At 35.6% G+C, this 16543-nt stretch overlaps 1 protein-coding gene across 1 annotated transcript in view; it reads right to left on the reverse strand.

The window, feature by feature from the left end:
* The window catches only part of ADGRA3 (adhesion G protein-coupled receptor A3), a 141102-nt gene that overhangs the window by 103681 nt on the left and 20878 nt on the right, over positions 1–16543 (reverse strand). The window contains exon 4 of the mRNA XM_027836611.1: positions 10246–10317. Within this exon, the coding sequence (XP_027692412.1) occupies positions 10246–10317 (72 nt within the window). The remainder of the gene's footprint in view (positions 1–10245; positions 10318–16543) is intronic.

Consider the following 16543-nt stretch of genomic DNA (forward strand, 5'->3'; position numbering starts at 1 on the left):
GAGGGAAGGGGATAAGAGAGCAGGGGGATGATAGAGGGGAGGACAGACTGGGGGAGTGAGTAATCAGAAGCAAACACTTCTGAGGAGGGACAGGGTCAAAAGGGAGAACAGAATAAATGGAAAGTGAGATAGGATGAAGGGAAATATAGTGAATTTTTTACAACATGACTACTATGGAAGTGTTTTGCATGACTACAAATGTATAACATGTATTGAGTTGCTAGCCTTCTCAATGAGGGTGGGTGGGGAGGGAGGAAGGAAGAAAATCTGGAACCCAAAGTTTTAAAAACAAATGTTAAAAATTGTTTTCACGTGGAACTGGGAAATAAGATATACAGGCAATGTGGTACAGAAATCTATCCTGCCCTACAGGAAAATAGAAGGGGAAAGGGATAAAAGAAGGGGGTGGGGAGATAGAAGGGCGGGCAGATTAGGCGAAGGTGTATTCAGAATGCATGCTGTCTTGGGGTGGGGGAAGGGACGAGATGGGGGAAAATTTGGAACTCAAAATCTTGTGGAAGTGAATGCTGAAAACTAAAAATTAATAAATTAACAATAGAAAAAAAATTTTTTTTAAATAAAAAAAAATAACCCACTTAGTAATAGATGGATTTACTTTTTTTAGGTAACACATTTTTGGAATCCCATTATCAGTAGTTTGTATTTGAATTGTTTCTTTCAAAGTGGTATAAGATTCCACTAGAAAACTGTAGAAAGGTTCTATGGATCTGTGGAATATATTGCCAAGAAGTTGACTAGGATTAGATACAGCCTTTGATTTGAGAACAGAAAATCTCTCCAAATATTTTTCAGCAGAAAAGTTGTTATGCTGTTACACATCTAAGTCTACTACTCATGAGTAAGCCATTCATCTCAATGATATAAACCACTGAGTATGAATTGTTCTACAAGTTACTAGGTTTTTTATCTCCATAAGGAATGGATATTCGTCATCTTCTTGTGGCTACTATACCATTATATTCATCCCTCCCTCCTTGAAAGAGAAGCCTTTTTAAAAAAAAAAAAAGACTATAAGCATAAAGCATTCTTTTAAAGGTACTTTGTTAAGTATGTTATGTCTAAGCATCATTTCACTTAAAGCTCAAATTTATGTACAATGTCAGTTATATAGATTCTACATATGTTTTATAATCATCAGGGTCATGTTAACCAATGAAATGGTAAAAGAGAAGCTCTTAAGATGAAAAAAAGTACTTTTGGTGATGGTTTATTAATACTACTGTTAATAAAAAATGTCTTCTGCTAAGGAATTCCATTATGCAGTACCTTTAAATCATATTACTTCATTTATTCATGAAATACATTTTGTGTAAAAATATTAAGTATATGATTTATTATAAATTTATGTGTTGTACCAGTTTTTACTATCGATGTTCAAAGCCTTTCAAGAGAAACATGCTTTCAAAAACAGAATTGGTATTATTTATTTCTGTTTGCCAAGCTGGTGCTTTTGAAAAATGAGGTCATACTAGTTTCATTTATTTTAAAAGCTGTACTCTCTTCAAAAGAAGTAGAAGCTGAAAAGATAGACATGTTAATACACTTTTCTACCTATTTGCAAAGCTTAAGTGGTTAAAAATGACATTGCAGTCATTTGCACAGCTTACTGTTTTTTATTATATTTTTCCCCAAAGATTTTATGGTAAAATACAATCCAATGAATTACTCTTCAATGTCTTAAAAGTTGTCAACACAATTTCTAGTAAATTTGGTTTCAATATTTTATTTTTTAATTTATTTTGAACGTTATTTATCAGGCAATTAAAATATCAATTTCAAATAATTTTATCAGAAATTAATTTAAAATTTTAATAAGTTTTAGATTATTATGGTTTTTATTACTTTCCTCTCAATATGTTCTCTTTAGCAACACAGTGCCAAAATTAAAATTCAATAGCAATATACTGTCAAAAATGTAATTAAAATAAAAGAAAAAAGAAAATCTTATATACTAATATTTGCTTTATCTTCATTTTCTAGAAAGACTTCTCTTACATAATATAGACATTATTCTGTCATAGGCCCAGCTCTCTTCTTCCTACACAGACTCTCTCTCTACTCTGATCAGCAACTATGGATTTATCCTCTATGCAGATGACTCCCAGATCTGCACATATCCAATTCCACTCTCTCCTTTAAGCTTCAGTCCAATATCACCAATTATTACACATTTCATACTAGATGTGGTTGATACATCTTGAACTCAACATGTCCAAAATTGGACATATTTTTTCCCCAATCACTTTCAAACTTCTCCATTCCTGTTGAAGGAGCAACCATCCTTCTATCTCCTAAGTCTTTATCCTGATGCCCTTTCTTTCCTTCACACATGTCCAAACAGTTACCAAGTCTTGCTGTTTGTTTCCTTCAGAGCACCTCTCAAAGCCTATCTCTTCCCTCTGCTAACACATCTATGGCCTTAGTTCAGGCTGTTGTTACCTCTCACCTAGATTATCAGAGCAGCTACAAAACAAAATAAATAAAAAGAAATGACAACTAATAAATGTTAACTAATAATATGAGTTATATACTTACAAAACTGAGAATATGAAATAGAGGATTTCCTTCAAAAATATAAACTATTCCAAAATAGAACAACATATAGATCTTAAATAACCCAATTTCAGGAAGAGAAATAGAACTATCTGTAGAGAAACTTTTTACCAAAGAAAAAACTCTTATCCTGATGGATTTACAGGAGAATTCTATCAAACTTTTCAAGAAAAATTAATACCAATATAACACAAGTTATTCTCAAAAATCAAGAAAACGCTCAGGGCAGCTAGGTGGCACCGTAGATAGAGTGGCTCTGGAGTCAGGAGGACCTGAGTTCAAATTCAGCCTCAAACACATAACACTCACTCGCTGTATGACTCTTGGCAAGTCACTTAAACCCAAATGCCTCACCAAAACAAAAAAAAAAACAAACAAACAAACAAAAACTCTACTAAAATCCTTTTATGAAAGAAATATAGTCCTAATACCTAAACTGGGGAAGAATAAAGCACAGAAGAACTATACAAACCAATATCATAAAAGACAATAAGTTGAAAAAAATTTTAATAAAATCCTGTTAAATAGACTATAGCACTATAGTCAGGAAACCATTCATTACAGTCAAGTTGGAATTATACATACAAGGATGGTTCAACAGTAGGAAAAGTCAACATAATTAATTATAATATTTGATATAATTCTGAAAATTCTAGCAATAGCAACGAGACAAGAGAAGGAAATTAAAGGCATAAAAATAGGCAAAGAAGAGATAAAACTATTGGGGGTGCTGAGGAAATACACTGTATAGGAGGTAGCCTCCTAACTGGTCTCAACTGCCTCAAGTGTTTGCCCATTTTATTTTCTACTAAGCTGCCAAAGTGCTTTATGTAAAAGTTTCGACTAAGTCACTCTCCTTCTCAATAAACTCCAGGATCAAATATAAAATTCTCTGGCATTTCATGACATGATTCCTTCTCATCTTTCAAGTCCTCTTAAACTTAACTCACCAGTATGTCATTTATAATCAAAGAACACCTCCTTACTGTTCTCATAAGACAGTCTATCTCCCAAACTCTATGTATTTTCACAATCTGTCCACTATACCTGGCATGCTCTCTTGTTCACTTCTGCCTACTGGGATTCCCTCCTTTAAAGACTCAGCTAACATCCCACCTTCTCCAGTTACCTTCCCCCATACCCTCTCCACCCCAGTCCCTCCCACCTACGGCTGGTTACTTAGCACCAAGAAGTCCTCCCATCTACACTGTATGTATAACTCTTGGAGGCAGGTTGTGTTTTCATGCTGTCTCTCTCATTAGAAGGTGATCTCCTTAAGGGCAAAGACTATGTTTTTTACTTTTTTTTAAGCTCAAGTGCTGAGCAAAGTGCTTAATACATAGTAAGTACTTAGTAAATGCTTGTTAACTGACCATTCAGTGATCACAGCTGGGCTACCAATAACACAATAAAAATTTCAAACAATAAAATTAAAGTTTTAATACTATGCCAAACGACCAAATCACCCAATCAATAAGCATTTAGTAAGTGTTTACTATGTGCCAGACACTATGCTAAGGACTATGGGCAAAAAGGAAGGAAAAAACAATTTCTACATTTAAAGACCTAACATTTTACTGGAGGAGACAACATGTAAATAGATACATGCAAGACACATATAGAGTAAATAGGATGTATCCAAAGAAAAGGCTCTAGCAGCTGGGAAACTGGTGGGAGGGGGCTGGAGAAGCTCTCCAACAGAAAGTGGCATAAAGGAAGCCAGGAAAATGAAGAGGCAAAGATGAGAAGGCAGCAGACAGCTAGTGCAAAAGCACAGAGAGAGGGAATGGAGAATCATGTGTAGGAAACCAGAAGTAAGCCAGTACGGCTGGATCATAGCCTCAAGGGTAGGGAAGCAAAGTAGAAAAAGAGAACGGCTGGAAGGAGTCAGGTTGAGAAGAGCTTTAAATGTCAAACAAAGGAGTTTATCCTGGAGGTAAAAGGGAACCACTAGAGTTTACTAAGTAAGCAGGTGACACAGGGAAACATATTCTTTAGGAAAATCACTTTGTCAACTTGTGAAGGATGAATTGGATGTGAGTCAGACAACGCAGGGAGGCAAATTAAAAAGGCATTGCAAAAGTCCAAGTGAAAAGCGATTAAGGCCTGAACAAGGATGGCAGCTAGTGAGAAGAAAGAAGAGGACGGCTATAAGAACTGCTTAACGGCGTCTACAAGAATGGTAACGAAATGAATATATGGAGTCAGTAAGAATAAGGACTCAAGGATGGCACAAAGGTTTTGAACTTGGATGACTGGTAGGAGGTGGTGTCTTTCCTTAGAGGTCTAGAAGACCATGGGTAAACAACGTTGCCTAAGATTTCAGATACAGTTGCAAGGTTGATTGGTTATAATTAATAAAGGAATGCTCATACAAGTGGTGATGGAGCTATAAAAGCTTTACCAAGAAACAAGTGATATAAACTAGACAGGAAAAAAATTTTTTTTAAAAAAAAGGCATTCTCATGTTGAAAAAGACAGAGTTAAAATGTCAAAACTAATTCAAAAGTTTGCCTCCTTTAGCATTATACATCTCTTCTTTTTCTGTTGTTCTACTTGAACGTTTTATGAGACGGAGATGTCAAAAATTGTTTGCAATAGAAACCTGATTAAAATGTAGTTGGGAAAATATTTAACAAAATAAGCAAAAATATAAAGAATGCAGATAATGTTCTCTCATATGAAATTATTGTTTCTATGATTTGTTGTTTGACCCACTCATTCTTGAGGATTAGATTATTTAGTTTCCAATTAATTTTTAGCCTATTTTTCCATGGCCCTTTATTACATATAATTTTTATTGCATCATGATCTGAAAAGGAAGCATGTAATATTTCTGCCTTTCTGTATTGGATTGCGAGGTTTTTATGCCCTAACACAAGGTCAATTTTTGTGTAGGTGCCACACAGCACTGAGAAAAAAGTATTTTCCTTTCTATCCCCATTCAATTTTCTCCAGAGGTCTACCATATCTAACTTTTCTAACATTTTATTCACCTCCTTAACTTCTTTCTTTTTTATTTTGTGGTTAGATTTATCTAGTTCAGAGAGGGAATGGCTGAGGTCCCCCACTAGTATAGTTTTGCTGTCTATTTCTTCCCTGAACTTCTCCTCTAAGAATCTGGATGCTATACCACCTGGTGCATATATGTTTAGTGATGATATTACTTCATTGTCTATGGTGCCTTCTAGCAGGATATAGTTTCCTTCCTTATCTGTTTTGATAAGATCTATTTTTGCTTTTGCTTTGTCCAATATCAGGATTTCTACCCCTGCTTTTTTTACTTAAGCTGAAGCATAATATATTCTACTTCAGCCTTTTACCTTTACCCTGTGGGTATCACTCCGTTTCAAATGTGTTTCTTGTAAACAACATATTGTAGGATTATGATTTTTAATCCATTCTGCTATCTGCTTCCATTTTATGGGAGAGTTCATTCTTTTCACATTCATAGTTATAATTACTATCTGTCTTTCTCTCCATTCTATTGCCCCCCTCCACCATTTATACTTTCCTTTTTCTTTTTCTCCGTCCTTCCTCACTAGAGTTTTGCTTTTGACTACAACCTCCCTCAATCTGCCCTCCTTTCTATCTGCCCCCTCTTTTTTCTCTGCCTTTTTCCTTACTACTTCTTCCCTCACTTCTATCCCCCTTTCATCTTTCTTTCCCCTTTTCCCTCCTACTGCCTACATGGCAAGTTAGATTGCTATACTTGAGTGTGTTGTTCCCTCCTTGAGCCAAATCTGATGAGAGTAAAGTTCAAACAATGCTCATCTCCCTCCTTTCTTTCCCTCTACTGTAAAATGTCTTTGTGCTTCTTCATGTGATGTAATTTATTACCCTTTTCTGCCTCCTCCTTTCTTCTTCTCCCATTACAGTTCCTTTTCACCACTTCATTAGGTTTTTTCAAAGTCAACTTAAACCCACTGCCTCTGTCTATGTATATCCCTTCTAAGGGTTGTAATAAAGATAGTTCTCAACAGTTGTAAAGTATCATATTCCCATGTAAGGATGTAAACAGTTCACCTTTATTGAATAACATGTTTTGTTTTGGTTTTTTTCCCCTTTCCTGTTTACCTTTTTATGACTCTCTTGAGTCTTGTATTTGAAAATCAAATTTTCCGTTGAGCTCTGGTCTTTTCATTAGGAAAGTCTGGAAGTCCCCTATTTCACTGAATATCCATCTCCTTCCCTGAAAGACTATTTTCAATTTTGCTGAGTAAGTGATCCTTGGTTGTAATCCAACCTCCTTTGCCTTACGGAATATCATATTCCAAGGCCTCTGATCTTTTAATTTAGAAGCTGCAAGGTCCTGTGTAATCCTGACTGTGGTTCCATGATATTTCAATTGTTTCTTTCTGGCTGTTTGCAGGATTTTCTCCTTGACCTGATAATTCTAGAATTTGGCTACAACATTTCTTGCCATTTTCAATTTGGGATCTCTTTCAGGAGGTGATTGGTGGATTCTTTCAATGACCATTTTACTCTCTAGTTCTAGGGGCCTCGGGGCAGTTTTCCTTGAGTATTTCTTGAAAGATGCTGTCCAGACTCTTTTTTAAATTATGGCTTTCAGGTAGACCAATAATTCTTAAATTATCTCTCCTGGATCTATTTTCCAGGTCAACAGTTTTTTCAATGAGGTATTTTATATTTTCTTGTATTTTTCCATTCTTTTGATTTTGTTTGACTGATTCTTGATGTCTTATAGAGTCATTAGCTTCTAATTGCCCAATTCTAATTTTTAATGAATTGTTTTCTTCAGTTAGCTTTTGAACCTCCTTTTCCATTTGGCCCACTTTACTTTTTAGGGAGTTCTTCTCTTCAGTGAGTTTTTGTGCCTCCTTTTCCGTTTAGCCAATTCTACTTTTTAAGAAACTGTTTTCTTCAGTGTACTTTTTTTTATCCATTTTGTCAACTTTATTTTGAAAGGAATTGTTCAATTTTTCTTCTACCTCTCTTATTTGACTTTTAAAATCCTTCTTCAGCTCTTCCAAGAAGGCTTTTTGGGTTTGAGACCAGTTTATATTCCCTTCTGAGGTTTCAGATGTGGGTATATTGACAATGTTGTCCTCTCCTAAATTTGTGTTTTGATATTCCCTATCACCAAGATACTTCTCTATGGTCGTTGTTTTTCTATGTTGCTTTTTGCTTGTGTTGTTTGTTTTTTCTGACTTTTAAAGTTGATCTCTGCTTCTGGGGTACAAGGAGCACTGTCCCAGGCTTCTTGTGCTGGAGGCTAGGGGCCTGGTTACTGGTTTGCTGAGGTGGGACTGCTTCCCTTCCTGTACTGGTCCCCTTCAGTCACAGCAACAGGGATCTTTCCCTTTAATCCCTTTAGCCTCCCAAGCTAAAAGACTGTTATATCTCATCTTTCTGCTGGATCCACTATTTCAGGATTTCTCCTGGAGCAATATTCTCTGGGCTTTTCAAGGTCAATAAGGGAGGCTGAGAGCAACTTACTGCTTACTCTGCCATCTTGACTCCCAGAAGCTGAAATAGGTAACTTTCAAACATTCAGTCTGTGAGCTTATAATAACTCCAGGAGCAGTGCTACCACTGCTGCCGATTCAGTCACTCCCAAGGCCTGCTCCTGGTTTGCCTGGCTGTATTGGCACGCCCTGCAGCCCAGTGCTGGATTGTACTTCTCTCTCATCCAGTTCCGACAGGCCCTTCCCACTGACCTTCTAAGTTGTCTCTGGCGTATGTTGGCTGAGAAGACTGGAAACCAGCACTGCTGTCAATGATTCAGTCCCCCAAGGCCCGCTCCAGCTTTGATGGGGTTGGGCACTGGATGCTCTTCTCTCAAGCCAGTGCAATAGACCTTTCCTATTGACCTTCCAGGTTGTCATGGGCTGGAAATCTGCCTCATTCTGTCTCTTTGTGGGTTCTGCAACTCTAGAATTTGTTCAGAGTCACTCTTTAGAGGTATTTGAAAGGGTTTGGGGGAGAGCTCAGGAGAGTCCCTGCTTTTATTCTGCCATCTTGGCTCCCAGATAATGTTAATATGTGGTTTTCTGAATCAATATTTAGAAATTTAGAAAACTTAACAGTGGCACTGGATGGAAAAGATTAGTTTATGTTCCAATTCTAAAGAAGGGGAATGCCAAAGAATGTTCAAATTACTGAACAATTGTACTCATTTCACACATCAGCAGACTTATACTTAAGATTGTACAAGGTAGGCCTCAGTAATACGTGAGCCAAGAATTATTAGAAGTGCAGGATGTTTTTTTGAAGAAGCAAAGGAACTAGAGACCAAATTGCCAACATTCGCTGGATTATGGAGAAAGCAAGTGAGTTGCAGAAACATTCATGTCTGCTTCACTGACTACACTAAAGCCTTTGTGTAGATCACAACAAAATGTGGCAAGTTCTCAAAGAGGGATTTTCAGATCATCTTACTTGTCTCCTGAGGAAACTGTATGCAATCCAAGAAGCACAGTTAGAACTGAACATGGAACATGGAACAACTGATTAATTTAAGATTGGAAATGGAGTATGACAAAGCTGTATACTATCATCTTATTTATTTAATTTATATGTGAGTACATCAAGTGAAACTCCAGATTGGACAAATCAAAAGCCAGAATTAAAGTTTCCAGAAGAAATCAATAATCTCAGATATACAGATGATACCATTCCAATGGCAGAAAGTGAAGAAGAATTAAGAAGCCTCTTGATGAGGGTCAAAGAAAAGAGTGTAAAAAGCTGGCTTTAAGCTTAACATCAGAAAAAAAACAAAAACAAAACAAAAAAACTAAGATCATGGCATTTGGTCCCATCACTTCCTACCAAACAAAAAGGGAAGAAATGGAAGCAGTGTCCAATTTTATATTCTTGGGCTCACAGATCCGCAGCCATGAAATTAAAAGACATTTGCTCCCTGGTAGGAAAGCTATGGCAAATCTGGCAGCATATCAAAAAGCAGAGATATCACCTTGTTAACAAAGGTCCCTATAGTCAAAGCTACAGTTTTTCCAGTAGCAATGCTGTAAGAGTTGGATTATAAGGAAATCTGAGCTCTGCAGAATCAGCACTTTCAAACTGTGATGCTGGAGAAGACTCTGAGGAGTCCCTTGGACAAGCAAGGAGATCAAACATGTCAATACTTAAAGAATCAATTCAGACTATTCACTGAAAGGACAAATACTGAAGTTGAAGCTTAAATACTTTGGCCACATAATCAGAAGACAGGACTCACTGGAAAAGACTGTGATGTTGGGAAAGATTGAAGGCAAAAGGAGAAGAGGATGAGATGGGTAGTGTCATGGAAGCAACAAACACAAGGTTGGACAGACTTAGGGAAATAGTGGAGGACAAAATGGTCTCATGCGCTATGGTCCACAAGGTAATATAGAGTAGGACATGACTGAACAATAATAATAAGTCAATATGCAGCCATAGGGATCTTTATTATTTCTATTTGACACAAGTGCTCTAAGGCATGCTAATTTATGTTCTACACTTATGCTCTATTATGCTCTACTCTTAAAAAGGGTCGATGGTTTGAGATAATATTGGACTTTGAATTTAAATGTAATTCCATGTTTTGAAGTAAATGTGTTCAGCCATGATACACACAAAAAATGAATAAATATCTTTAGCAATTAAGATCAAAATGCAAACTTGTGCAAGCTATTAAAATAATAAGCTATTTAAAGCTATACTTACAATCTTTCCAGAAGATTTAACCCAGAAAATGAACCATTCTTCAACTCTGATATTTTATTGTTGCTCAGAATCCTAAAAATAAGAGGAAAAAAAATCAAATACTAATACAAACACACACACACACACACACACACAAACACATACCCCCACCCTCTGTTTCAAGACAATTTGAATCTTGTCAATTAACACCATAAACTTCTATTCAAGTGAGAAAAATAGAATGTATGCAAAGGAAGCATCTTTATAATACTTATAAAGAAAGTACAAGATAACAATAGAAACTATGCAGCAGTTTGGAAGGGATGCTAAGTTAAAACAGTAATCAAATGGTATTGAGAAATGTCACAACCTAAAATTGTTACATAACGTAGGTAAGAATTATCTTAAAAAGCAGTAACACATATCAATTCAATCATCCATGTAAGTTCATCTTCTCTTAAAGGAGACTTTCTAAAAGTCTCCCTCTTTTTCTCCAGCATCCAACTCCACTTATACCAAATTGTATGAGTTAAATCAAAACCTGACCAGAGAAATGAACAATTTTGTGTTCTTGAAGGAATTACTGAAAAAGTATTTCTAAAGTGTTTACTATGAGCCAAGCACTATCCATACAAATAGAAAAAGCCAGATAGTTCCTGCTCTCAAGAAGCTGACAGTCTAATTAGGGGAGACAGTATATAAGTTATCTAGCCTTTATATAGTGTTTTAAGATTTGCAAAATGCTTTACATATTATCTTATTTGATCCTCACAAACACCTTTTTTTTTGGCAGGGGGTGGCTAGGCAATGGGGTTAAGTGACTTGCCCAGGGTCACATAGCTAGTAAGTGTTATGTGTCTGAGGCTGGATTTGAACTCAGGTCCTCCTGAATCCAGGGCCGGTGCTCTATCCACTGTGCCACTTAGCTGCCCCCTACAAATACCTTTTAATGTAGATGCTGTTTTATTCCCCCTTTTTTTTTTTTTAAACATATGAGCAACCTGCTGCTGAAAGATTTTAAGACTTTCCCAAGGGCACATGACTATTAAGTATCTGAGACAGGATTTGAATTCTGGTCTTCTTGACTCCAAATGTGGTGCTCTATCCACTACACCACCGGGATTATGATAGTTGAGCTGCAGGATAAACAGTAAGGTCCAAAAGTTCCAACTAAGGAGCAGAATGGATGAGAAGGTTCAAAGGACTTTAAAGTACATCAACAGATCAGATGACAGTGCCTGTGGTTCTGTAGAACACAGCAGCAAGGACAAATGCCAAGGCCTCAAGGACCTTAGGATACAGTGGCAAAAAAGATCATAAGGTCTGGCAGTCTTCCATTTCACCAGACAGAATCCTAGTTGTTAACTCCCAACTCATCCAAATGATGTGGACAGCCATGTTCCTGTTCCCTGTGCCCCACTGAGTTTGTCACCTGGATAAGGGGGAAGAACAAAGAGAAGAGAAAGGAAGGGCACCCCATTCACTGCTTGCTGAAGGGCAAGCAATCTGCATATAATTTAGAATCTTTGAATAATGATTTTAAAAAGATATTTTTTAAAAAGGATACAATCTACCATATATAATTTAGCATCATTTTAATTTGTTTTATTACTATGTAGTAATGTTCATTTCCTTTCTTTCTTTTTCTTTCTTTTTTTTTTTTTAAGGCAATTGGGGTTAAGTGACTTGCCCAGGGTCACACAGCTATTAGGTGTCAAGTGTTTGGTCTGAGGCCGGATTTGAACTCAGGTCCTCCTTACTTCAGGGTCAGTGCTTTATCCACTGCACTACCTAGCTGCCCCCATTTCCTTTCTTAAAATGAATTTTAATACCAACAAGTTTAGCAAGAGATTTGAGTATAATAGATATGTAGCATTGGAAAGGCCTGGATTCATCCCTGCCTCTGAAATATACTGCCACAATGATCATGGTCTTAGTGTCTCAGTGCCCCAGAAAAATATAAAACTAAAGTAGAACTGCAGTTCTGGGAAGAGCTTTCCACAGTCGGGATTCCTCATACCAATGAAATCACAGGGCCAAACACCTCTCCCTCCCACCAAAAAAGGCGCCAACCATGATTTAAATTTTCCAAATTTTTATACAGCTCAGAAATAGATAGCAACAACATTCAACTACTAGCATTTCTGATAAATGAAAAATGTACAAGTCAAAATTGTTAAGAAATAATAGTACAATGGAAAAATATACTTGTCAGATCTATGGATAAGGGAGAAGTTTATGACCAAACGAGATAGAGAAGATCACAGGAGGTAAAATGGATAATTTTGATTACATGAAATTAAAAAGGTGTTCCACAAATGAAACAAATGCAAACAAAATTAGAAAGCAGGAAACTGGGTCAAAAATGTTTAAAGCAAGTTTCTCTGATAAAGGCCTCATTTCTCAAAGTTATTAGGAATTCAGCCAAATATAAAAAATTAAGAGCCATTCCCCAATTGATAAATGGTCAAAGGATATGAACAGGCTGTTTTCAGAAGAAATAAAAGCTATCAATAGTCACAAAAATGCTATAAATCACTACTGATTCAAGAAATGCAAATTAAAACAATTCTAAGGTACCAGGTACCACCTCATACCTATCAGACTGGCTAACATGACAGAAAAGGAAAATGACAAATGCTAGAAGGGATGTGGAAAAATAGGTATACTAATACACTATTGGTAGAGATATGAACTAGTCTAACCCTTCTGAAGAACAATTTGGAACTATACCCAAAGGGCTATAAAATCCTTTGACCCAGCAATACCACTACTAGGTCTGTATCCCAACAAGAACAAAGGAAAAAGGACCTATATGTACAAAAATATCTCTAGTGGCTCTATATGTGGTGGCAAAAATTTGGAAATCAAGGGAATGCCCATCAACTGGCTAATGGCTGAAGAAGTTATGATGTATGACTGTGATGGAATACTACTGTTACAAGAAATAACAAGGATTATGGCTTCAGAAAAAGCTGAGAAGACTTATATAAACTCATGCAAAGTGAAGTGAGCAGAACCAGGCAAATACTGTACACAGTAACAGCAATATTGTAACAATTTTCAACTGTGAAAGATTTGACTACTCTGATCAATGCAATGGTCCAAGACAATTCCAAAGGATCCATGATGAAAAATACTATCCACCTCCAGAGAGAAAATTGATGAACTCTGAATACAAACTGAAGTATATTTTTTCACTTTCTTTATGCTTCTTGCTATTTATTATTGTTGCTGCTGCTGTTGTTTGTGCAACATGGCTAATACAGAAATACGTTTCGCATGACTTCACTTGTATAACTGATAACATGTTGCTTGCCTTCTCAATGGGTAGGGGAAGGGTGGGAAGGAGGGAAAGAACTTGAAACTCCAAAAAAATTTTTAAATGAATGTTAAAAAGAAATTAATTTTTTTTTAAATAGCTTAAGGGGAATCAAGGGGAATCTTAGAGACCATCTAATCCAAGCACTTCATTTTGCAGATGAAGAAAGACACAGAAAGTAACTTGCCCAAGGTAATTTGAATCTAGGTTCCCAACTCCAAACCCAATCCTTATTCTGGGGTTTTGCTCAGTATATAATAATAAGCATCAAAAGATAATCATCTCTGTTTTAGTGAATAAAATGAACAACCTTTAAATACATATATACATTCATACACACACACACACACACACACACACACACACACACACACAAACAAATCCAAAGTACAAAAAAGTAGCTACAAATAAACGCAATTAAAAAGTTTGGTTCCATTAGTATCCTGGCATTAGCAATAGCATGAAAAGCCAAATGATGAAATATTTTCTAAAAAGCTATTTACAACGTAGCTATTTCTCTGAAGGATGGCAAATGACTTATATTTACCCTTACTTAGTATTACTTCAGCAAAAAGAATGTCAGTTGCTCAGTCATAAAGGTTTAGTACAATAAATGATAGATTTTATTGGAGATAGTAAAAAAGTAAGATATTTCATCGTACTTAAAAATGTTATAAATGTAACCTTAAAAATACAGTTTACAACCTCATGTTAATATATTCAGTCTATACATTACTTGATATGTTTAAGGATGCTGTGCAAGAAAACAGGATTGGCATAAATAAATCTATCTTAGATAGATTTTATACCCTATTCTGAAACTCAAAGCCCATGAAACTAGGAAATGCATAATATTGTGTATCATTATAAGCCTAAAAACTATTTGTAATCAATATTTTTGCTGACATTTGAAAATTTCAAACTTTCTAGAAGGTAACTAAATGAGACAATATAAAACTTGCACTAAAGTTACAAAATTCATACGTACCCACCTCTGTTCTTCACTAATGATGTTAACACTATGTGATCTACAGAGGATGCTTATGAGCACTATTCTGGCTCACTGTTTTTGAATTCAAAACATCATGAGGAAGAATCTGGTGCCTCCCTGCTGAACTAACACAGTACTGAATGAGTTCAGTTCTTGAATGGGTGAATCATTTCATACCAAAGCCATGAAAAAATAAATGACTTTAAAAAAATGTAAAATTAGTCAAAAGTATTAAACAAATTAAAAAGTATTCAATGTATTTATAATCTCCCACATAGAGGTGGGCATTATATTACTTCCTTTTTCATGATTATAAAGTTTCAAAAAGTGGTTATTCCAAAATCACCCCATGGATAGCATCAAATAAAGAAGGCCAATTTATGGGACAGATGTCAATTTGGTACCACAGGAAGATTTTATCAATGCTTCTAAAACATAACTAACCTTTCCTAATATATTGGTCTATTAGCTACATGATGACAAGTCAAAGTGAATCTAATAATAAATGGGAAAAAGTTTTTTATACTGTGGAGTTCATGTCTCAAGAGACTTGAGAAAATTGAGTCCGTTAAGTACACAAAGCATGCCATTACACTGAGGGAAAAAAAAATTATAGAAGACATTATACCTTAGTATTTCATTTTAAATCCTACACAAAAGAATCTTTTCTTGCACATTTTGCCTGGGAAATAATATTTAGTTAAGTCAAGTAGGTAGTGGAAGAGCAACACACTACATGTGGTGTGACTACTTGTTCTCCATGTAATTATTCTATCAAAGGATAGATCTTCACAATTTTCAGGTTACAAAGTATAATTCAAATATAAGAATTTGTTATTATTTATTTTATTCTTATTCAATAACATGAAAACTGAAATACAGAGAATAAGTTATCTGTCCAAAATCATGGAATGAGCCAGTGACAATAGGTTAATTATTTACATTACCCTAAATTTATGACTCCTGATCTTCAGTTCTGTACACCACAGTTGTCAAATTCACTGCTGCTAGCTAATAAAAACTCCCTACTGTGACAAATCAGATTAAAAAGTAATTGGGAAATGTTTAACAAAGTAAGTAAAAAATACAATGGAATATAGATAATATTAATTTGTGGTTTTCTAAGTCAACATGCAGCCTGCAGGGATCCCTTTCAATATGAGCTTGATATCACTGTTGTACACAAATCCCAGAACATATATTTTCAATTAGAGAGCTGTTTCTGTAGACATTTTATAAAACCTTGGCCTTAGGTCCATATCATGTTATCAGTAACCTCAGAGTGGAGAAAATAATGGGATTGGACACTGGGACCACTGATTATTGGTATATACTAAATATCCCAATTCAGAATGCCAATAATTAATATCTGCTTTAAGAAAATCATCTGATTCCTTTATTGCCCAAATCGACCCAATATTTTTGTAGGAAGTATATACTTTGTATTTCTCCAATATCAATAAGGAGAAAGAAAAGGAGTTTTCTATCTGCTGACCACAAAGAAAAGAACATGTCAGTGGCAATGTACATTCCCTCTCTAAACAGGTTTAACAATATACATTTCCTTCTCTACGATTAACCTGTAGCCTTGTTATGTACTACCTTCCCTTTCTCGAAACAACTTTGTCAGATTTGGACATTATAGCTATTAAATTCTCCTGACAGACTTAGGAGAATTTTAGAAGTCATCATGTTCATACAATCTACAATTTTTTTTTTCCCTCTAAATGGTTCCCTGAGTTTCAGAGAACTTTAAGAAGATGTGATCTCATGCTGTCTAGTCAACCAGCTGCTAGTTTGGTTTCTACTATGCAATGATACATTAAAGCTACACATTAAATATTAAAGATTTACATCCTTTGACAATTTCTGATTTGCTCAAGTTTTGTCTGTGGTAGATACAAACTGGTTCAATATTAGATTTATTAATGATATACTGTTTTCTAGTAAATGCAGGAAAAAATGGCAAATGGAAATCTGGATGATTCAGATGTTATTAAGAAGGC

This window comes from Vombatus ursinus, unplaced genomic scaffold, assembly GCF_900497805.2.
Source record: "Vombatus ursinus unplaced genomic scaffold, bare-nosed wombat genome assembly UNPS02014818.1, whole genome shotgun sequence".
In the NCBI taxonomy this organism is placed as follows: Eukaryota; Metazoa; Chordata; class Mammalia; order Diprotodontia; family Vombatidae; genus Vombatus; species Vombatus ursinus.